This window comes from Sebastes umbrosus, chromosome 1, assembly GCF_015220745.1.
Source record: "Sebastes umbrosus isolate fSebUmb1 chromosome 1, fSebUmb1.pri, whole genome shotgun sequence".
Lineage (NCBI taxonomy): Eukaryota > Metazoa > Chordata > Actinopteri > Perciformes > Sebastidae > Sebastes > Sebastes umbrosus.
Genome location: NC_051269.1, coordinates 6,699,001 through 6,722,967, shown reverse-complemented (window position 1 = coordinate 6,722,967; position 23,967 = coordinate 6,699,001). Strand labels below are relative to the sequence as shown.

The 23,967-nt window shown below is 37.2% G+C and overlaps 1 protein-coding gene across 1 annotated transcript; it reads left to right on the top strand.

Moving 5' to 3' along the window:
* Positions 1-5,086: 5,086 nt before the first annotated feature.
* Positions 5,087-21,001, top strand: ccndbp1 (cyclin D-type binding-protein 1). Its single transcript, XM_037765707.1, has 11 exons — positions 5,087-5,248; positions 7,630-7,689; positions 8,958-9,037; positions 10,088-10,169; positions 10,618-10,714; positions 11,526-11,599; positions 13,744-13,820; positions 14,096-14,346; positions 16,340-16,400; positions 18,687-18,733; positions 20,751-21,001. Exons 1-11 carry the CDS (start codon positions 5,161-5,163, stop codon positions 20,857-20,859), a joined length of 1,026 nt encoding a protein of 341 aa, XP_037621635.1. The 5' UTR covers positions 5,087-5,160; the 3' UTR covers positions 20,860-21,001.
* Positions 21,002-23,967: the final 2,966 nt, after the last annotated feature.

The following is a 23,967-nucleotide window of genomic DNA, read 5'->3' as shown; positions in this document are numbered from 1 at the left end:
GTCAAGATATAGTGAACGTTTTATAAAAATAACTTTTTAAAATCATATTTGCTCCATTTCTACCCACTGCTTCTTTAAAGGCAGAAAAAGAAGTGTGCAGAAAGAGAGAGAAAGCAGATGAGACAAATTAAAAGGATGAAAAAAGGTTCACACACACACCTACACACACTTTATGCTTGCTTTATTTCAATCCAGAAAATTAAAAACAGCAGGGAAGCTGGTAGGTAAGTCTGTCTGGTGGGTTATTCTCACTTCAGTGTGTCTGTGTGTGTGTGTTTTGTGTGTGTGTGTGTGTGTGTGTGTGTGCGTATGTATGTATTGGATCTAATTATGACATTGACTAATCTGATTACAGTGTAACAGGTTTGATGCCTCTCAATTTCTTATCTGTCTGTCTGTCTGTCTGTCTGTCTGTCTGTCTGTCTGTGTCTGTCTGTCTGTCTCTCTGTCTGTCTGTCTGTCTGTCTGTCTGTCTGTCTCAGTCCGACCACATCAGAGGTGTTTATTGCTGTTTCCAGCCTGCTATGACTGAGAGGAGGGAGATGATTATAATGGTAAACATTTACAGTCAGTCCCTCCTGGAAGACATTCATAGAGCTGCACTCGTTTGTACACATTAAAAAAACGACAGAAATACTGCAGTTGTTGAAAAGAATGAAAATAGAGAGCTCGAGAGAGAAGTTTAACCCCCTGCGATCCTAACCGACTTTACTGTCTTTCAGAGGCTGTAGCAGGTTCAGAGTGATGACACTGATATCATATGAAACTACAATCCAATCACATTTATGATCATCACATGCAGTTTTTTTCATGCAGTATAAATGTGTTATTTTCTCCTAGAAGGAAGTTACTGCTCGTTGTAGTCTGAGTAACGTGACGTCATATACGTTCCGTATCCGTCAACCAAAACAAACCGCAGCGAGCCGAAACGAGAAAGTATAAAACGTTGGAGGGTCTGCGTGGATACGACCTGCACCCTCACATGTTAAATCCAGCGTGGTAAACATTACACATCCAGTAAAGGATGGAAACACTTTGGCTTTCACACATTGCAGGAAAAGCAGAGCTAGACATCACGGCTAAAGCTGCATGCTAACTCTGTCACGGACAGGAAACGTTATCGTATTGCGGTAACGTGCGGTCGAAGGGGCCGTCGCTCTCATCTCCGTGGTCAAATGGGCCGACGCTGACCATGGATGTATAAAGAGAAAGGAGCTGACGGGAGAGCTGGAGACCACCTTGGAGAAGTTAGAGGAAGTAGACACGTGGGACTATGTCAGGTTTTCAAAATAAGGTGTTAACAAAGGGAACTGTATATACAAAATACATATATGGAAATAAGATTGATTGGATTATATTCACCAGAAGTATAAAACATTGCATGTCCCTTATAAATTAAAAAGAAAATACCACTAATCTGTGAGGGAAATGTATTAATAAATAATTCCTGACAATGACATGGGAAATGTTGCTATTCATGGGGCTTCAGTAGAAGCTGACAAAGAGCAGGAGGCAGAGGACGGACGGTCATGATGAACTATACTCAACTCAGAGTGTCCCAGAAGTTGGAGAGGTTGGACGCTCCGTCTGACTCATTGGACTCTCCATCTGTGGTGGAAAAATGAGCCTTCAGTTATGCAAATCTTCCTTCTTCAAGGAAAAATACCAGACTCAAATTGAAAGTGAAAAACTGTAAGTAACCTTTGTTTATTTAATGACTGATTTTGTAATTAACTTTTAATGTCTAAAATGTATGAAAAATAAGAATAAAATTAACTTCTACAATTTTTAAGGCAACGTCTCAGAATTTCTATTTTTTATTTCATCAATAAAAAATGGCTTTTATCAATAAATTAGTTTGGGATTTTTGGCATGTTGGAAAAAAATAAAATTATATTATTTAAAAATAATAAATAATGCCTGACAATGACTAATATATTTGACTTCAGGAAATCTCTGACTACATACATGCTGAAAATCAAACATTATTACTATATTAATTTAGAGATTTTCCAAAGTAAAAGTCCCTAGAAGTGTATTATTCAACTTTTTCCCCATGGTCTAGTGTTAAAAAAGTTAACAAAAATCACAATAAATTGTAATATCGAATCGCAATACTTAAAAATCACTATACATATCGATCGGCAACCAAGTATCGTGATAGTAAGGAGATAGGTGTATCTTCCCAGCCCTAGTGCATAAGAAGGTTTCTTTAGAAGTCAATATTGTTTTAGCATATAGAGAATATTCTGTCATCGAAACAGCAAAGAATAAAAAGCCCCAGTTTAAAGGCTGAAACTGCAGTGCTGGATAAGCCTATTATAGTGTGTGTGTGTGTGTGTGCGTGTGTGTGTGTGTGTTTGTGTTTGTGTTTGTGTCTGGGAGGTTTCTGGGCTCGTTGATTACTCATCAACACACAGTAAGTAAAGCCTGTGTGACTGATAGGGTTTCTCTGTTCTGGCTCAGTGTTGTTTAGTGTGTGTGTAGTGTATGTAGTATATAGTATATATAGTATTATCACATTTCTTCCTCTTATATTTGTTCAATCTCACTTTTTTCTGTCTGTCTTCCCTCATTTGTTCTTTCTCGTCCTTCTTCTCTCTCGTCCACAAGCATTTCTGTTGGAGGTTGATTTAATTTCTAGTTTAATTTACAGTGTTTTATTTTATTCATTTCATTTCCTTTTTGGCCCCAAAGTCTCCAATGTAAAAATCACAAACAAAACACTATAACACCATGACACTATTTGTACAACAACAACTAACAGGAAACACATGCAGTCTTCATGATTAGACTCTTAATAATAAATCCTGACTAATAATCCTCAACTAGTGCAGTGATATGGAGGATGGAACCTGCCAAAAAACTAAATGACTAAATAATTAAATAAATAAGTCATAAATGTAGCAAAAATAATATTAGAAATAAATGTAGCCATTTATTCATTTATAAAATGTGACATAATTTTTTCTGTTAATTTTCTTCTTTATTTATTTGTCTTTGTATGAATTCCCTTACTTGTTTATTTACTGTTCTGTTTAATTTTCCCTCTTATTTATGAATTTAATTTTATTATTTTTTCAATTTCTTTAATTTTGCATTTCTATTATATTTATTCATTTATTTTTGCATTTTGCACTTAGGTTTTATTTATTTTTTTATTTTTAAATGTATGTATTTATTTATGTGTTCATGCATTTATTTATTTATGCACAATTTTCCCTTTGTATTTCACCCATTATTTATTTCCCCAAACTTTATATTTCTGTATTCTTTTATTTTTACATTTCTCTAATGCAGTTCTGCCTCATTATGCAAATCTTGTCCTTATTTCCTTTCTTTCCATCACCTTCTTCTCTCCTCTTATTTTTTCTCTTCTTCTCCTCCGTCATGTTTTCTTCTATCCTTTTCCTCCTGTTTTATCTTCCTCTCTGTCTGACACTACACTTCTCTTTCCCTCACATCACATCCTCCTCCTCTCTCCTTTTTCATGCTCCGTCTATCCCCCTCCCTTCCTCCATCCCTCCCTCATTATTTGGTATAATCGGTTGTCTAGACAGAAACTCCCCACACAGATCACACCTGAGAGGGAGAGAGAGAGAGCGAGATGGAGGGAGACAAAGAAGGAAATGAGACGGAAGAGAGGGAGGAAAGAGCTGATAAAATGATTTGCCTCCAAGTGTTTGAGAGGAGAAGATGTCTGAGACATAAAACAGAGAGAGAAGAAAGAGAGGAGGATAGAAAAGAGGAATAAGAACCACTAAAAGGGTTTGACAAACACATACAGATGCCCTCAGAGAAACTGCAGCTTGACAATATGAAATACATTCATTAGTTTTCAGTCTAGACGTGTGTTTGTGCTGTTGTACTTCTATCTTTGTGAGGACATTTTTGGAGAATAAGGACATTTTGACGACACTTGCAGCTGATATTACCGAAACACACTTTCTGTGTCTGGGTATAGATAAAGAAAAATGCATGATAAAGGAATAGTTCGACATTTTAGAAAATATTCTTCGAGACTCTCAACGCACTACATCCTTCAGGTTTCCACAGCATGTACACTGTTGTGGTGGTCTTTGGTAGAGGTGTCAGAGTATGGAGAACGGAGCCTGCCAAAATAAAAAATAAATGAATAAATAAATGACTCGATAAATAAATACACATGTCATTAAATGTGGTAAAAAATATATAAAAAATTAATATAGCCATTAATTAATTGAATATACAGTATGACATAAATTGATATTTGTTTTAATTGATTTATCTTTGTATTACTGTAATTGCCTTATTTATTTATTTATTTACTTACTCTTGTTTAATTTTCCCTTTTATTTACTTATATATATATATATTTTTATTAATTTTTAGATTTATTTATTTATGCACCTATTTTTTTACTATTCATTTGTTTTTGCATTTATTTTTTATTTATTTATTGAGTGTTGAGTGGCAGCCCCTCATTTGCATAATGAGGCAGAACTGCATAAAGAAATGTAAAAAGAAAAAAATATAGAAATATAAAAGTTTGGGGAAATAAACAAGGGGTGAAATACAAAGGGAAAATCGTACATAAATAAATAAATAAATGCATGAACACATACATAAATAAATCCATACATTTATTAATAAATATTAAAAAAACAATAAAATAAGTGCCAAAATAAATATATAACAAATGAATGCAAAAATAAATTAATACATTTAAAAAAAAATAATAAAGATAAATGCATAAATAAATAAAAGGGAAAAATAAACAGAAGTGTACATAAATAGATTAATAAATAAATAAGGGAATTAATACAAAGATAAATAAACAAAGAAGAATTTAAGGTGCTTTTTTTTTTACAGTATTATTACAAAATAAAATAAAATACAGGTCACCCAGTTTGTTCCAAATTTATTTTTAAGTTGTTATTAAGAAAAAAAAAATCAACAAAGATAAGCTCTCAATGCTCATCTAGCCTCGTAAAAACAGATTGTTTTAAGTACCTGAGTTGGTCTCTGCTTGCAACACTCCGGTTTCACCACAAGGTGTCACTAACGCGTCACTACAGTGCCGGTGCTGCCTTTATAATCGTCCCCGGTTCAACTTCCTGCTCTTCTGTAGTTCCACAACACGCATGTTTTCAGCTGTTAAAGAAAACACACTTTGGTGACATGAGTGCTGATAATTATGTTGGAAATGTGTCTGTGCCTTTACGAAATCTACTGAACTCCATCCAGTGTATCAGAGACCGAGTCAGAGGTAAATATGACACGTTAGATATGACGCAGTGGGAATAGTGAGTCTTTAACCGAGCTAATAGAGCTAGGTGTGCTAACGTGTGTCCGGATAAATGTGTTATTAACCGTATAGTAGCTTTAACTACTGTATATATAAACGGGTCATTGTTTATGTAGACTGGGCTCGGTTTCTCCTCTATGACTTGTTTGTTTTCCTCGTTATCGTTTCTATGCAGACAGTGTTAACGGTGACCTCCCTGCTTGTTTGCTAAACTGTTGCCAGCTTGACACAACACTGAAGTTGTCACTTTATTAAGTTAGCCTGGTAACCTGCTGAGGCAACAGTTAACTACCTTTCATGAAGGTTTTAATGTTCAGTTTTTGTAGATATTGTTTCACAAACGTTTTGATTTAAACTCATGATTATTGTATGTTTTATATGCAGTCATTTGTTTGTTTATCTGTTTATTTGTTTTGCACAATTTAAGACTATACAACATAACACAAAAATAAATGAATAATATAAAGAGACAAAAAACCCGCTGGGCTTATCTGACGCCTCCACCTAGAGACAAAATGAATATAAAGAAATAATATGACAGTGATAACAAACAATTAGGACAAGATATATATATAATAACAACAATAACAAAACAGTAAATATATCAAAAAAGACAAGTGTGTGTGTTGCGTGGAAGTGTATGGTTAGTGTTTGTGAGGAGGATATTGATTTAAATATCTATAAAGACTTCTGGGCAATCGTAACCAAACAACATTGTGAGTAGGAAAAAATAAAAAACATAAAAACAGATACATGGACAACATGGGGAAAAGCAATTACAAAACAGCAATTAAATGACCCTTTAAGCGACTTTTGAAACATTTGACAGATGAACAGTTTATTGATAGATGTGAAAAGCTACTCCATAATTTGGTTCCTCTAAATCTTATCGAAAATTGACCTCTACTAGTGAGGAAGTTAGGAGGATGAAGATCTAGAGATTGACGGGTTGAGTAAGAATGGACCTGAACTGCTCAGGAATATTCCCTTCACCAGAAAGTATCTTATAAATAAAAACACATATTTGAGAAATATTGATATCATTGTCATCCCTCAGTAATTTAAATGGGTTGGATAAATATCACCTTCATACCTCCTTATAATGAACTCCAGTAGTAGTGTTAACCTCTCTGTGCAGAGATATAAATATAACTCCACCTATAAATGTGTAATCTTGTAATGTAATCAAATGTAATCTTTATAATACTCTTATATGACATTATTTATACAATATTTAGTCAGTATGCAACTTATACTTAACTCTTATTCATCAGAATATAACATATGTCTATCCTTTGCTCCCTAACTACAACCTGTATCTATGTATATATACACCACATACAGTATATCCTCATTGTATATATTGTCTTGATCAGCACTTTACTTGTTTGAACTATGGTTAGATGCAAAACTGCATTTCGTTGTACTTGTACTTAAAGTTGAATCTAAAATAATCTAATCTAAACAACACAGATTGCAGTCTCCAAAATGACCATAAAGTTGAATCAACACCTCTAAAACAGTTTTGTCATCAATTGTTTTTTAGACTGGCAGCTTGTTTTGTTGTTTGTTATTGTTTTTGTTTTATCTTGTTTTTTGTATAACCTAACCTAAGTAGTGGATGAGTTGCTTATTAGAATATGCTAAGTAAAAAGGGAATGATTAATAAGCCTAAACTTCATCCTACACCTTTTCGGTCAAAACTTAGTTTTTTCCTATTTTTTATTTAATGCCTTATTGTTACCTTTTCTTTATTATGTGCATTCCTTACAGCAAATTGTTAATAAGGACCGAAATAAATGACTACTAGTGTTAGGGCTGGGACGATTCAATGCTATCACGATACTTGGGTGCCGGTTCAATATGTATTGAGATTTTTAAGTATTGTGATTCTTCAATATTATGATTTATTGCATTTTTTATTAACTTTTTTAATACTAGACCATGGGAAAAAGTTGAATTATACACTTCTAGGGACTTTTCATTTTAAAAATATCTAAATTAATACATTAACATGTTTGATTTTCAGCATGTACGCATTGTCAGGCATTATTTTATTTATTTTTTTCAGCAAGCCAAAAATCAAACACTAATTTATTGATAAAAGCCATTTTTTTAGTAATGAAATAAAAAAATTAAATTCTGAGACGTTGCCTTAAAATTCTAGAAGTAAATTTGTTCTTATTTTTCATACATTTTAGACATTAAAAGTAAATTACAAAATCAGTCATTAAATAAACAAGGGGTTTGGTACAAGTGTTTTTTTTTTTTTTTTTTCACTTTCAATTTGAGTCTGGTAGAAGGAAGATTTGCGTAACTGAAAGCTCCTTTTTCCACCGCAGATGGAGAGTCCAATGAGTCAGACGGAACGTTCAACCTCTCCAACTTCTGGGACACTCTGAGTTGAGTATAGTTCATCATGACCGTCCGACCTCTGCCTCCGCTTCCTTTTTCAGCTTCTACTGAAGCACCATGAATAGCAACATTTCCCATCTTGTTGTCCCGGATGTCTTCTTCTGCTACCGGCCGTTACATGTCGTCATAAATGTGTTTTCATTATTTTTGTATCAAACAACACGCTGATTTCTGTCTATTATTTATTAATTTAGAAAGGGTGCTGTTTCCAACATCAGGCCTCCCTCATATTAAGAACCACCCCATCATCATCAGCTATGGAGGACGAATGTGCCAAAATCCCAAATAAATGAATAAATAAATAAATTACTTGATAAACAAATAAATATGTCATTAAATGTAGCAAAAATAATATTAGAAATAAATGTAGCCATTAATTAATTGATAAAACGTGACATAAATTGTTATTTCTTTTGTAATTTGCTTCTTTATTTATTTATCTTTGTCTCAGTTCCCTTATTTATTTACAGTACTCTTCGGTTTAATTTTCCATTTTATTTATTTATTTGTATTCATTTTTAAATGTATTTATTTTGCATTTATTTTTTTATTTACTCATTTATCTTTGCATTTATTTTTTAATTATTTATTTGTTTTTCACTTATTTTTTATTTATTTTAAATTTACTTTTAAATGATGTATTTATTTATGTATTCATGCATTTATCTATTTATTTCTGCACAGTTTTAATCCCCTTTTATTTATTTATGAATTTATTTTTATTAATTTTTTGATTTTTGCATTTATTTTTTATTTTTTAATACATTTATTTATTTATGCATGATTTTCCCTTTGCATTTCACCCCATATTTATTTCCCCAAAATTATTTATTTCTGTATTCTTTTCTTTATACATTTCATCACACATTTCTTTTTACATTTCTTAATGCATTGCTGCCTCATTATGCAATTGAGGGGGCTGTCACTCAACATTCAATAAATTAATGCAAAAATAAATAAATACATTTACAAATTAATGAAAATAAATACATTAATAAATAAAGGGGAAAATTAAACATAAGAGTAAATAAATAAGGGAATTAATTCAAAGATAAATAAATAAAGAAGTAAATCAAGACATTTTATCAATTCATTTTAATATTATTTTTGCTACATTTAATGACATTTATTTATTTATCAAGTCATTTTTTTATTTATTCATTTATTTTTTATTTTGGCAGGTTCTGTCCTCCATCATCATCATCATCATCATCATCATCCTGTTGATGTATTTAACTGTCTCTTGTGTCCTCAGACCAGGCAGTGAAGTCCGTGTCCCAGGAAGCCACTAAACTCAGCCTGGCCTTCTCCAAATCCCCGCTGCCATCTCAACAGGTCAGATTAGTATATATTATAATAATGTTTGCCTTGCTGAGTTCATATTGTACCAGTTATGATCCACAACAAGACACCTTGATAAAATAAATAAATATTTTGCTCAAGTGCTCCACTTTTTGACAAGTAAACTGTGTAGGAAACGGATCAGTCTCAATATTCACAAATGCACACAGAAGGATTCACAAATGTATTTTGTGATTTACAGTATATATAAATGACTTTCCACAAAAAGGTTTTTCAATGCTCAAAAAAATAGTTATCGTTGTATATAAATGTAAAAAAAAAATATGGTTCACAAATATTTGCACACACAAATATGTCTTGTTTTAAATAAATGTAATAGAAATCCACAAATCTATGTATTTAAAAGTATTTGCAAATTTCATCAAAAACACATTTGGATGTTGTTACATTTATACACAAACTGTTGAACCTGCATTTACAAACTGCTGTCATGTGTGAACTTCACTGCATCTGTGTGTGGGTTTTTTGAGACTCTCCTGACGTGTACCGATCTGCAAATGCATTTTTTTTCCAAAGGGAATCATCTGATGTGTCCCTCCTTATCAGTCAATCGCATGAGCGTGTCCCTACAAGGGTGGCAGACAGAAATATAAATGTATGTCCCATTTTATCAATTAATTAATGGCTATATTTATTTTTGATATTATTTTTGCTATATTTAATGACATATTTATTTATTTATCGATTCATTAATTAATTTATTTATTCATTTATTTGGGATTTTGGCAGGTTCCGTCCTCCATAAATGTCTGGTTTGCCTATTCAAGATAATATAAGGTGATGCAGTAAAAATGGTCATTCATTTATACACAAATTTACTCTTTTCAGCATTCATAGATGAGGCCTATTGTGAGTTAGGTAGTGACGGTTTTGGAAACACTGATTTAGACGCACTGGTCACATTAGGGCTAGAAAGAAAAGATAGAACTTTATTCATCCCATCTCAGCAGTTGCATTACAAAGTGGGAAACATTACTGTTGTAATTTCCTACATATTATGTGTTTCCTCCTTCCTCTCTGCAGGACGGAGAGACGTTATCAGAGTCCACCCTGAAGAGTGTCCTCACTCTGTCCACAGTGTATTACTGGCTACCCAAGAGCCAAGGTAAAGCCCCCAGTCACCAACACAGCAGGCTAGGGATGCTGTGCTTTAGTCAAGTAGTCAGTTCAAGAAAACAATGTGTTTTATCTCTTCTCATTTATTTGTTATTTTTTTAATATTTTTTTTTAGATTCTGCTGCAGTTACCTTTCTTATCTACCTCCAGTCTGATTTTATTCAATGAAATGTGGTTTGATAGATTGTTCAGTATTAATAACAATAATAAAAGATAATTAATACCGATAAAACTTTCCTGTAGCCCTTCAAAGTTTTATATATATATATATATATATATATATATATATATACACACACACACTATAACAGGAAGTTGTTACTGTGTAATCAAGAGCATGCTGCCCAAAAGCTTAATGTGTCTGCTCTTTGAGATTTAGTAAAATACATATAAAATGTATGTAAGTCTTTGTCCCCTCTGTCCTCTCTGTGTCTCAGGTGTCAGTCTGCGGCGACAGGTCAGAAACGCCACCGTCGAGGTTCTGGAGGGAGTCGCCCAGCTGGTGGAGGTCATACTGAGCTCACCGCTACAGAGGTACACGCAAACACAAAGTTAATGTGACATATCATAGTAACTTTTAATTGATAGCCACAGTAGAATAAAATGGAATAAAATATTCAAAACACTTAAACTGATATAGATTTTTGGGGATTTTAGCCACCTAAATTAATCAATATCAGAATATGTGAATACTTTCACCGCTTTACCTCGCCGTCAGACCGCCCTATACAACCGGGAACCGTAGCCGTTAAATCGCCGTCTTCAAAGCCACCAGACTCCATTCATAAAAACATTAATTTTACCTCTCAGAACACGGGAGTATACATACAACCCCACTTCAAAACATCCAAACTAACCCTTTCAGTTATTTCCAAACTCAGCACAGCTAACCTTGACTGACTTAACGCTAGCATTCACATTACTCATAACCTTATTATAATCAGCTTACTTTGGTAACCTACGTCACTGCTTTTCGCTAACAACTGAGTGGGCGTTTACATTTGATAAAGATGGACCAGCCCTTTAGCCAGTATTTTATAAACTTTTATTTTTGTGAACTGCTCTTGCACACTTTATACGTTTTTAGATTTATAATTATAATATTGCCTTGTATTTTTTTAGGAACAGGTCATAATTCTTTAATCACTACATTATAAAAAATCCAATAGATTATCCGACTATCATCTTGTCTTAAAAAATATATTTTTTAAGACTGAGCACCTCTAGCTCCTCTAAACATGCTATACAAGTAAACTTAACTTTCTGTTTCTCTTCCATCTTCCTCTCTCTTTTTCTTTCTTTTAATCTGACTTCCTCATCCTCCTCTTCCTCTGCTCACATCTAGTCTGTCCCAGGAACAGTTGTTGTCAACAGGAGGTGTTTGGTCAGCCTGCGACCACTTTGCTCAGTTGCCACAAGGTCAGTAGACTTTACAGGATTTTTAAAAAAAAAGGAAAACTGTGTAAAGCTTCAGATTTGATGAGTGGATTTGCTACTGGAGTCAGATACAGTAAAGTGCTTTAAAACACTGCCCCTACATTGTATTTTAAAGTAAAGAAAGTGGTGTTACTGGCAGCCTGCAGGTAGTGATGTTGTACTAAAGCGTCCTCGATTTGATTTGATTTGATTTAAACCAGCAGAAGCCAGATTATCCACATTTAATAAGGAGTCTGGGTGTGGATGGGAAAGATTACACTCTGTGCCCGTCTGTACATTTCTGTGTGTGTTTTGTGTCTGTAGCCAGTGTGTTTTTATTTGAAATTTAAATTTCATGATGACAATATCTTTAAGAAATTACATTTAAAACAACAACAATAAAATGAATACAAAAAAATATGATATAAAAAATAGCAAAGAATAAAGGCGGAGAAGGTAAGATGACCGGAAATTAACAGATCACAGAAACCAGTGTGACCAGAGATCTGTGTGTTTTTAGCTGGAACCTGAAACAGAACTTAATCACTGATAAAGGAAGGTGCTGAGTTATGTAAGGCTTTATAAACAAGTACAATGACTTTAAATCATTTCGAAGGGTGCTTTCACACCTGCAATTGGGTTCATTTGGTCCGGACCAAGGAGGAAGAAAATGATGCATGGCTGGATTTTAATTCTGGTCCAGTTCCTGTTCACACTGAACCAGAGGAGTACACATGAAGTTATACAGACTGACCGTAGACTGCAGATAAAGATGGATGTCATGACAGCTCCACAAAAGTAAAGCCAAGACATCTGGGTCGCCCTCTGGTGGCTGGCTGCAGTATAGGTCATAAAGCCCGCCTCCTCCATGTTATGAGGGGTGAAAGTAATAAAAAGTAATTGATAAAAAATGGAGTGATGAATTATCAAGTGATTTGATTAATTTAAATTTGACTAAAACAGTCGTGATGTGATGAAAACAGTCGTGTTTCATCAGTTTCACCGTCTTACGTTCATCATTCACAACACAAAATCGCCATTTATCATTTAAGGAGTGATGAATTGTCGATTTGATTTGATAAACTAGATTGACATTTTATTTGAAACAGTGTTACTCTAATAATACTTTTTGTTACTTCCGCCCCAAAATGTCAAGTAATAAAGTATCCGCGAAGTAACAAAAATGACGTGCTGTAAACGATAAATGTCAGTTGGGTGTTATGAATGATGAATGGTCAGTTAATTTTTAGTTACTTCCGCCCGTCGTACCATGTTAGTGGATGGGACAAACTAAAAAGTCAAATGAACTTTTCCCAAAGATGGTTTCTGTCATTTAACGTAGTTCTTATCACGCTGATGTTTGTTCAAGTGTTCATTTTTATGATGGTCTCTCTTTGGTTGTTTGGTCCGCAGCAGGGTTTGATTAACCGCTTCCACACCGGCCCAAACAAACCGCACTAATCTGACCTAAGATCTGAGTTTGTTTTAACCGAACCAAACATGTCAGGTGTGAAAGCAGCCTAAAAGACGGAGGGAGAAAGAGCGTCAGTTGTCGGTAGAGCAGTAATTAAAGGTTCCAGTGATACTGATGTGACATTTGCCGCAGGACAAATGGAGACAAATTGTGCTGTTGCAGTTTGAGGACTGGTTATGCAGGTTAGAGAAGGTTTGAACTCAAACCTGAGGTAAATATGTTCCAACTAGTGCCACTTTAAAATTTGATTTAAAAAGTGAACCAATGCTTTTTCTTCACCACCAAACTTGAGCCGCCAGCTCAGCCGTCACCATGTTGAGAGCCGTGCGGAGGCAATAGAAATACTCACATTTATTCCGTCAATGAAAATAAGTTTTAGTTGCTGCTATTCTGCAAAAAAAAATCCTTTCTTTCCTTATTATAGTTAGTCACTACACACATGTATGAGGTTATACGAATATCAACACTGCAGCTGGATTTGATTTATCAATGTGTGATCAATATTCTGCTGATTTAGATTCTGTATGATCATTACATCAGAAGCTCTGTACTTAAAAAGTTTTATGTTTTGATGAAAAACATGTTTTTAAGTATATTTTGATGTTATTTCTTGGAGTTTTGCAAGATTTCAATTACAAGTTTATTAATGGCAAAACGTGTGTGTGTTCCACAGATAATAAGGCAGCCGTGTTGGTGGTTCTGTCCAATCAGATTGGAGTTGTGAAAGACGCCATAGAGGAAATTGAACAGGTACACACACGCACTCACACACACACACACACACACAGTTTTATTCCTCCATGTTGTCGTGATAGATTTAGGATAATCAGTAACAGAAATACAGGTGAAAGGATAAAGCTGGTCATATTCAATATTTTTATTATTGCCAATAAATCCCATCTCCTACCCAGTCTGTGGCTCATTGTTTCTTATTGAAAATATAGGATATCACCAGTGTTAATCAATATTGGAATTGATTTTTAGCTATCATTCATTTTCTTACTTAAATTGACTCCCTCTCTCAGGCGTTATCGGAGGCCCAGGACCCATTCAGTGACGTCCTCGACGATGACCAGGAGCCCCGAGGCAACCAGGACACTTACTGGTCAGAGAAGGACCGGCGCGTCATCGGTCCGTGCCAGGGGCTGATGAAAGCGTCGGCGGCGGGCCTGAGGAAGCTGATGTCGGCCGTCAAAGCCAACGGCAACGTCACCACGTCTCAGAACCTGGCTCAGCTCGACGACCTGGCTGACATCAGCAAGGAAATCAGTCCTGGGTAGGAACACACACACGGTCAGACAGTATTATTACGTGATCTTAGTGACGAATGTCTCTGATGTTGAATTATATTTTTGTTTTGCCCTCTACTGCCCTCTACTCTCCTAATAGAAATTGGACTGAAAAGAAGTAAATTGCACTAAATCTCATTATTAAATTAACGTAATTAGAATAAAAGTGTTTGGTTTTATCGGCGTCTGCTCACTAAACAGAAGATGTAAACTTCAACTTGTAAATGTGTAACACCTCTTCCTAACGGGACGTGATGCGAACGAGCGAACATCAGTTTCAGTTTTTCCCAATGAAGATAACCCGCTCCGTGTGTCAGCGAACAGGCGACGCAACGCTCGCCCTGACTCTATTTATGCAAAGTTTCACGCACCTCTTACCTGTTTTCACTGTTCAAAACCGCCGCTGGCAGTAACTGACAGTTAATCAATATCTCTTTGTAATAGAGAATGACATCACTCGTAGTATATCTGGACAATTTTTCGCGCTCCATTCCCCAGAGTTTCCTCGCTCGCTGCATGTTAGGAAGAGGTGTTATAACAAAGTCATCGTGTTTCAAAACTCTACTAAGACGCAGCTTTATTTTATGCACGGAAAAATTTGTCCTTCTTCTGAAAAAATTAATATTCGATTGTGAAAAAAAAGCAGCAATACTGCGTCTGTCTGTCTGTCTGTCTCGCGTGCACTGAATGCACCGCATGACGGGATTCACACAACATCACTTTCATTAACTGAAAATGAAATGTAACGTTGCGTCAAGCTGAACGAGGAATAATTCAACAACAACCGTAATGATGGAGAGAAGCGCTACGTTACTTTATATCATGTAAACAAACCCAGAACCATCAACAGTCAGCTGTGAGCTCCAGATCAGACTGGAGACGGAACCATTTAAAAGATGGCTGAGTAGTACGTGATGTCATCCAACTTAAAAACACACGTTTTATATTGTGATAACGACATGTTCTGCTTAGTATCAGGACAAAGTTCAAACACCTTTCTTGAAGACTCGATCCACTCCGAGTCGGAGGTGTTTGAAGCCACCGAGGACTAATTGATCCTGACTCATCATTGTTATTTTAACCACGAGGAAGTTAAGAAACTCATCCTCAATGACAATTATGCCATCAAAAGTCTCATAAATCACAGGCTAAAACTGGCCCGACCCCATCGCCTACTGTTGTCTATATTTTAAGGAACCTCTTGCCTGCTTTCCTGCTTAATCACATATGACCGTACAGTTCAGAGGATGAGATCGGCGCATGCTGCTAATACGTTTATAACAGTCCACTTCCGTGTTTTGGTACAGTTGGCTTTCACACCTGATGCAAACCGTACCCGAGTACTCGTGAACCGTACTCCAGACCACCTTTTCAAGTGGACTCGAATACGGATCAACGAACCGAGGACGGTACGGAGCTTTCACACTAATCAAACGAAATGGACTTTGGGGACAAGTGTACTCGGATCCGGGCCCGGGGTCCCTGATGTGAAAGCACCCTGAATGACTTCACCGGCTGTGTGTCTCAAATACTCGCTACCTTGATAACCCAGCTGCACACGGACCACAGAGAGATGTGCCGAGGCTTTTCAGGTCGGGTAGAATCTAACGTTAACGTTATCTCTGTTGGTCCAGTTCGTTAGCTTGCTTCCACCGCGTTGGCGTACCAATTGGTTTCATGTGTGACAAACGGGGTGTTGAAATGGGCAGCAGTCGGATCACAGCGACCAAAACAAAAACAGACGTTCTGGACCAGAATGGAAATGTCAAAGGAGAACATACTGGTTGTAGCATTGTTGTTGGAGAAGCCAGTATTTCAATTCAGCATGTTTCCTTAATTTTTGATGACATATTGTGGTCATTTTATGATTTATCACAGTAAATCTATTACATATCGGTCCTTTAATCTTCCTTTTTGCCCAACTTTTGCTCAATAAACCTGTTTGTTTTTTCTCTGTCTCTTGCCGTCGTTTATCCTCAGTGTTGATGACCTGGCTCTCTGCCTCTACCCGCCCATGGACTACAGCGGAGTGGAAAACAATGTAAGACACATACCTTAAACTGGCAGTTAAAAATGGTTCCTCATGAACCGCCCTTATTGGAGCGTGTCACTACAAATCACCCGAACATGTTGGCTGTAATCCGTAAAACGTTTTCTCATAGTTTTAGTTGTTTGATCTTGTTGCTGTTTATCCGTGATAGTGATCATTTAAATGTCATGCTGTAGAGTGATGTACAGGCTTGAATCTGCCCCTGCAATTATATAACAACGTGATGGCGTGTGGCCTGCGGCGACAGGTCTGCAGAGGAGTTACACTTCCATGGAAACATTTCTAGCATGACGGAGATTTGTTGTTCCACATGAGGAAACAGTTTTAGTACTGTAAAACACTAAAGGACAATACAAAGTAGCCTTGTTGCTGTCGTAGGTTTTACCGGTGTTACACGGTGGTCAAGCACACAACGATAACATTACTGGTCCACCGCCCCCACCATCGTTTTGCTTTAAATTTTTGTTAATTTTGGCGTATCAGCGCCATGTTATCAATACATAGTCAGACGACGGACGCTACAAACTGACAGTGAAAGTGTCCGTACAGAGCCTTAGCTCAGAGCAGCAGGAGCCAGATTTCACACACAGGACAGAGTCGACAGACCAGACGATGGCGGAGGATTTGGTGTCGAAGCGAAAAGCAAATGCGCCTATTTGGCAATATTTCAGAATTAAACCCAATGCTATAAGGGAACCATGACGTTAACGAGGTAATCGGTGTGTGGACAACAGAGTTGTCACAGTCGGTGTGCGCGCCGGGTGGAAACCTGCGGCTCCGCACGGAAAGCTGGACTGGAGAGGCCAGACACACCGCCACCCGACGGTAAAGATCAAGACCAGCGCGCTACACATGTTGACCGTCATCTTTTCTTGTAAAATGGCCGGTGTAATCTGTAACACCGGTGTTGTCACGAGTTTATTAACCGGTTGGAAAATTTCCTCACCGTCACATCAATAATACAAAGTGTGAACGTTATACTCACAATACAAAATACAATGGAAAGTCCTTTTTATTAATCAAAAATAAACATTAGCTCACACTATACACCATGTGTCTTTACTAGCGAATTTAGAACCGTTAATAATCAATTTATTAATCATCAAAATACCTCTACTTTAGATGGAAGGACCAAGGAGGTGACACTGTGGTGACCGATATTTGGAGGGGACTTTTTCCTCCTCCAAGAGCTGCGGGGGAAATACAATATGAATACTTATTTCAGATATCTTCAGGTTAGGGACTATGTGAAAAGATGCATAAAAGACCACAACCCTGCAGGCAGGCAGATACAGAGGAGTTGATATCCTGCATTTACAATGTTCTACAAAACATTAACGCCTCTTCATCTGAAGGTTACAAGCATGCATGGGAGGATGAGCTGGGACGAAGACTTACTAATAGAGCTTTCAATCGATTAAAATAGTTAATCACACATTTTTTATCTGTTCAAAATGTCCCTTAAAGTGAGATTTGTCAAGTATTTAATACTCTTATCAACATGGGAGTGGACAAATACAGCTCTGGAAAAAATAAGGAGAGCACTTCAAAATTATCAGTTTCTCTAGTTTTACTATTTATTGTTATGTGTTTGAGTAAAATTAAAATTTTTGTTATATTCTATAAACTACTGACAACATTTCTCCCAAATTTCAAATAAAAATATTGTCATTTAGAGCATTTATTTGCAGAAAATTACAAACTGGTCAAAATAACAAAAAAGATGCAGTGTTTTCAGATCTGGAATAATGCAAAGAAAACAAGTTCATATTCATTTTTAAACAACACAATACTAATGTTTTAACTTAGGAAGAGTTCAGAAATCAATATTTGGTGGAATAACCTTGATTTACAATCACAGCTTTCATGCGTCTTGGCATGCTCTCCACCAGTCTTTCACATTGCTGTTGGGTGACTTTATGCCACTCCTCAGCTGGGCTTTGTTTGAGGGCTTGTGACCATCGATCTTCCTCTTGATCACATTCCAGAGGTTTTCAATGGGATTCAGGTCTGGAGATTGGGCTGGCCATGACAGGGTCCTGATCTGGAGGTCCTTCATCCACATCTTCACTGACCTGGCTGTGTGGCATGTAGCATTGTCCTGCTGGAAAAAACATACTACATATCTGCATATTTTTACAAGACAGGCTGGGGCGTGTGACTAAATTACTCTCAGGAGCGGCTGGCACAAACACTTCATAGGTAGTCATTATTATTTCTAAACAGAACATGTGATTATAAAGAAACATATAAATGACATGTTTCTTCTCTTCACAGGTATCTAAATTGGCAGCACTGTTAAAGAAAGTTCTGGAGATCATCAGGTAAGATGGATTGATTGATACTGATTGATCTTGCACACCACAACAACTTCAGGCTAGAGTTGCAAAATACTGGGAATATTCAAGGTGGAAACTTTCCATGGGAATTAAGAAGAATTTATGGGAATAAAATGGAAATATAAGGTGTCGTGCCGATTTATCGGCAAAACATCGGTATCAGCCGATATTCACCGACTGCTATCGGCAAATAACACAACATTTGACAATGTTTATCTGTTGTGTTGCATCTATTTTGGTGGGCGCCGTGAGCATGTGTCGGAAAAAAAAGTGGTCCGTGTGGGAGTATTACAAAAACCAAGTAGGCGACGGCCAAAAATCAAGATGGTGACGGCTAGGGGTGGAACGGTTCACAAAATTCACAGTTCGGTTCAATTAGAAAGAAAAGGTCTTCTACAGTAGTTAGTGCGAACAAAAAACGCAGCTTTGTTATTTTCATATAAATATGATGTAATTATAGACTAAGGTCATCAACATAAATTGAAGCATAAGCTCAACCAGAACTATATAAAAAAAAAAGAACAGTATAACATACAGTATGTCTCAATACCCTGATTATCAGCTCTTAATTGAAAGATTAGTTTTTCCACTCATAAAGTGCAGTATTTGGAAAGGAACACGTTTGGATTTCTGTACCACTGTGTTATTTAAAAATAATGAATAACTACAAAACACATTACAGGGATTGTGCTGCTGGAATTACTGTGTTGCTTAAGTGTATAGCGCGGCTCAAGTAACGTTACGTTAATCATATGCTGAAATCCAGCGACTGCATAAGGCTGCATAACTTTCACTATAAACCTCCCCGATGCTTTAGTTATGTTGTTTGCCCTGTCTGAGTCTGCATGTAGAGGCTGGTTAAATGCTGCGGTGAGACGGAGTTCCTCTTTCCTACCGGAAGTGTTGACGCTAGCATAATCCACACATGTTGCACAGTGCTCACACAGTCACCGTTTTATCCACCACTCTTTGAATCCGTAATGCTCCCATACAGCAGAGCAAAACGATGCTGGTGGATCCTCTAACTGGACTTTATCATGTCCACTCGCCATTTCCTAAACTGACTGACAGCCGCACTCGACACTTCATCCGTGAAGGGGGCTGGGTCACGCTTCATCAACGCGTCATATCTTTGGGGTATAACACATGCGCAGTAAATCTGGTCTGCGCTCGCCAAAATTGAGCCAAAAGCAACGCACGACCGCAACTTCAGTTACACTGTGCATGTGTTAGATCTCGTATCTCAAGACCCAGGTCCGCCCGTGTCCCAGCCTCCTTTCATAGGCCTTGATTTCTAGTGTGACAATAAACGGGAGCCTAACTCTACATGAAAAAAATCCACAATCGGCCTCATAACTTATTTCAAATGAACCGAACAATTCATACACGTCCCGAACCGTGACTAGTGAACCGAACGGCTCGGACTTTTTATCCGAACCGTTCCATCCCTAGTGACGGCCAGAAACCAAGAGGGCGACGGCAAAATACCAAGATGACTACGGCCAAAATGCCAATCTTGAGGCTTCAAAACCGCAGTTTGCAAACTAATGGGTGACATCACGGTGACTACGTCCACTTCTTATATACGGTCTATGATTTTGGGACAAGGGATGAAGAAAAAGTTTTTTCATTTTTAGGTGCAGTCTGAACAGATGAGTTTTCAGTCTGTGAAGGAAGTTGAGTAGAGTTTCTGCTACGCTGATGTCAATGTGGAGCTCATAGGGGCAATCGTACTCGGGCACGGTACAGATCAATCGTACCTAATATGAAAACGTCCTAAGAGGAAAATTCTCTGGAATCAGTAGTGAAGGTGTGAAAATCCAGATGTGTGGGTGGCGTGTCAGATGTGTTTCTTCATGCAGCCATCTACAAATAGTCTCTTTCTGTTATCATGCTCAGTTTTTACCTAATATAATATCATCTTTTCTAATCAGAGCTTTGTTTATTATTTTTTTATTGTCTTATCTTTTTCACCAACCTCCTCTCCTTCCCTCCCGTACAGGTCCAGTCATGTGTGTGGAGAATCACAGCTGACCTGGGTTCAGTTCTTAGACGGAGCCGTCGATCACAACCTGCAGAAAGCCAAAGACCTTATTCAACAGGACAGCTAGTGTGTGTGTGTGGTTTTATGGAGTGAATGGCTACAGTAGCGTGCGTGCATGTGTGAAGTACATATAAGAGATGTGGATTTCTAAAAGAGTGTGTTGTACAACATCTAATAATAAAAAGGAAGGCCTGGTGTCCTCACATCAACTCTTTGTGTGCTGTCTTCACAGTTAATCTATAGTTGACTTGCTGAATACACACACACACAACATGTTATAGTTTACTAACGGGGCCAAAAACCAAGATGATGATGGCAAAAAAAACAAGATGACCATGGCAAAAAATCAAGATAGTGACGGCCAAAAACCAAGATGACAACGGCCAAAAACCATTGGGCCTAACTTTCATTGGAGAAGAAACGTCTGCAACTCAGTGGATTATTTTTTTTTTAGGTGAATCAACATCCCAGTATGAACACTTCAATAGCCCTATTTAAATCAGGTCGAGCCATTTTGTTATCATGCGCCACTGAGCAACTTTCATAGGAATGAACGTGGCCCCGCCTCCAACGCTGTATCCAGTTCTCTTAATACAGCCATGGTCTATAGCTTGGAGCCATAAAGCCATGCTGGTCTGGTCTATAGCTTGGAGCCATAAAGCCATGCTGGTCTGGTCTATAGCTTGGAGCCATAAAGCCATGCTGGTCTGGTCTATAGCTTGGAGCCATAAAGCCATGCTGGTCTGGTCTATATCTTGGAGACATAAAGCCATGCTGGTCTGGTCTATAGTGTCGTATCTTTCCTGCGACAGTGCTGTTGAAGTGATGAGGAAGGATGCTCCGCGGACACTGTTCTTGCTGGTATAATAGAGTTTATTACAAACAAGCAACAAATGTCATAACGAACGTCTAGAACGTCCGGAGGTCTCAAGTCAAATCTGAAAGTCCTGCACTTCGGGGCTCTCGCGCCTCCTTATAATGTGTTCATGTCATGTAACATCTGAGCTGAGCGCATGACCATGTATGGCTCCTTTGTCCTATATGTTTATCTTTCAGCCCCTGGACATATTGCATGACCCTGTATGGATCCCTTGTCCTACATGTTATCTTTCAGCCCCCGGTCATATCATATGATCATATGTCTCCACGCATGCTTCTTACTCATAAGTTTACAATTAGGGGTCTCACTGTTTTGTGCAAGACTTGAAAATATACCACATATTCCCCCCTTCGAGACTTACACAAAGTCTCGAAAAAATAAAAGAAGAGACATACAGGTGTATTAACATGACACATTTAACAACCCGCCCCTTTTACCATTGAAACAACTGTATGGAGTATAAAAGTGAGAGTGAAAAACCTGTTAGGCAGCTAATCTTTCTTGAAATATCCATTAAACAATGTAGACAGGAAAATTCTCTCACGGTCCCTCTGCCAAGGCGACCATACGTAGTACTCCATAATACTGAAATGAGGAAATTTAGCAATTTGTGTATGGAAATGACTTAAGCAAATACATATGGAACTCTCAGCAAATCAAAACAAAACAATGTCCAAAGTCAGGCTGGTCGACCCATCGCACCTTTCTATGGACCTTTTCCTGCCTACCCCACTGTCCCTAAACATCGAGAAAAAGAAAACATCTGAGGTCCCATTATATTTAGAAAACATCATTTGCCAAGCATGTAATACACAAAAAAGACAATTCATTTTTAAGAATACTAATGTAACATCTAAGAGAAGACATAAGACTGTATAACACTTCAGTTTCTCAGCAGCCTTGACTCCGGTGTAGTATCGATGACGTCTTGACTCGGGATGTTGTATCGCCAGTCCACGTTCAGAGTTCTTCAGGCCATTCGTATTTTCATGTTTGAAGTGTCTGAACCTATTCAGCCCATCGGAGTCCCCGACAATCCACCACCCTCACAGTGGTCTTCCCCCAATATGTTCTAGAATGAAAGACAAGAAAACCAGTATCTTTTGCATACAGAACAGATACAAATTAAAACATCAAACACAGAATAAGAACACTTCTATAAGTAAAAATGTGAAGTTAGAAATCATATAAGAACACTTCTATGTGAAATTAGAAATCATATTGTCCATTAATCATATTGTTCATTTGTTGCCATACCCCCCTTTCGAGACTAAACAAAGTCTCGAGAAAGCAAAACAAAATCAACACTACAAACTACGCAAGCAAAAACAGAGGTAAATAATAGGATTATAATCATATGAGATATTTAAAATGGATATTCCTCCACCAATTCGATCTTTATCGCGTCATCCTCATCCACTTCCGTGTCAGCTTCGTGTAATAATGGCATCAGCGTTTGATCGCCAATCATGTACTCTGGTGTCTGATCAGAGTCAACAAAGTTATTATCTATGTTTAAAATAGTCCTCTGAGCTGTCATAGATGACTCTACATACTTCTCTTCTATCCTCTGTTCTCTAACTTCAACAATGTCATTACTGCTGTTCACGCTAGGCTCTATTTTTGACATTTGCTTCTGGGTTACATTAATCACATCCTTAAAGGTCCAAGATGTCATATTAGATGTCTGCGTTGTATTTACAAATGTCGTAGATGCCACGGATGTCGTCGCTGTTGTAGCATTCATCCCCTTTGAAGTCATAACTAGAGTAGTAGCCTGAGTAGGTGTATGAACATTCTTGGTTGTTTCCGGAACTAACGTAACAAGCTTTATCTGTGTACCAATCACCTTTGGAGTGGTTACTGTAGTAAATTGTTTCTGAACTTTAGTACTCATAGAAGTTCCAAGATGCCCCAACTCTTTTATCAGGAGTGACACTCTACGAGTCACACGACCTTTGATCCAATAATTTTGATATGGAACAAATTTAAACTCCGGTTCTTCATAAGAACACATGTATTCTCCTTCGTCTTCCCGAGTAACGTTACGCAGGACAAGGGAACAATCATCTTTAATTTTCATCCATCTAACCTCATTAAACAGAATATACTTCCTCTGATCACGAGGCACAATGTCATCTTCAGGTCTTGTCAACAACAAATCTTCACCACGACTATTTTCCCATTTGGGAAGCAAGTTACCTCCATTATTCCATCTCCCACATTGACAAGGAAGGTAAACTGTTCCTCCTAACTTAGCTCTGATCACAGTACTCAAAGGAGGTGACGTTATAG

Coding starts and splice junctions, on each gene's coding strand:
- ccndbp1 (XM_037765707.1), top strand. CDS start 5,161: ATGAGTGCTGATAATTATGTTGGAAATGTGTCTGTGCCTTTACGAAAT. Junction 13,821..14,095: donor CCATAGAGGAAATTGAACAG/GTACACACACGC, acceptor TCCCTCTCTCAG/GCGTTATCGGAGGCCCAGGA. Junction 16,401..18,686: donor ACAGCGGAGTGGAAAACAAT/GTAAGACACATA, acceptor TTCTCTTCACAG/GTATCTAAATTGGCAGCACT.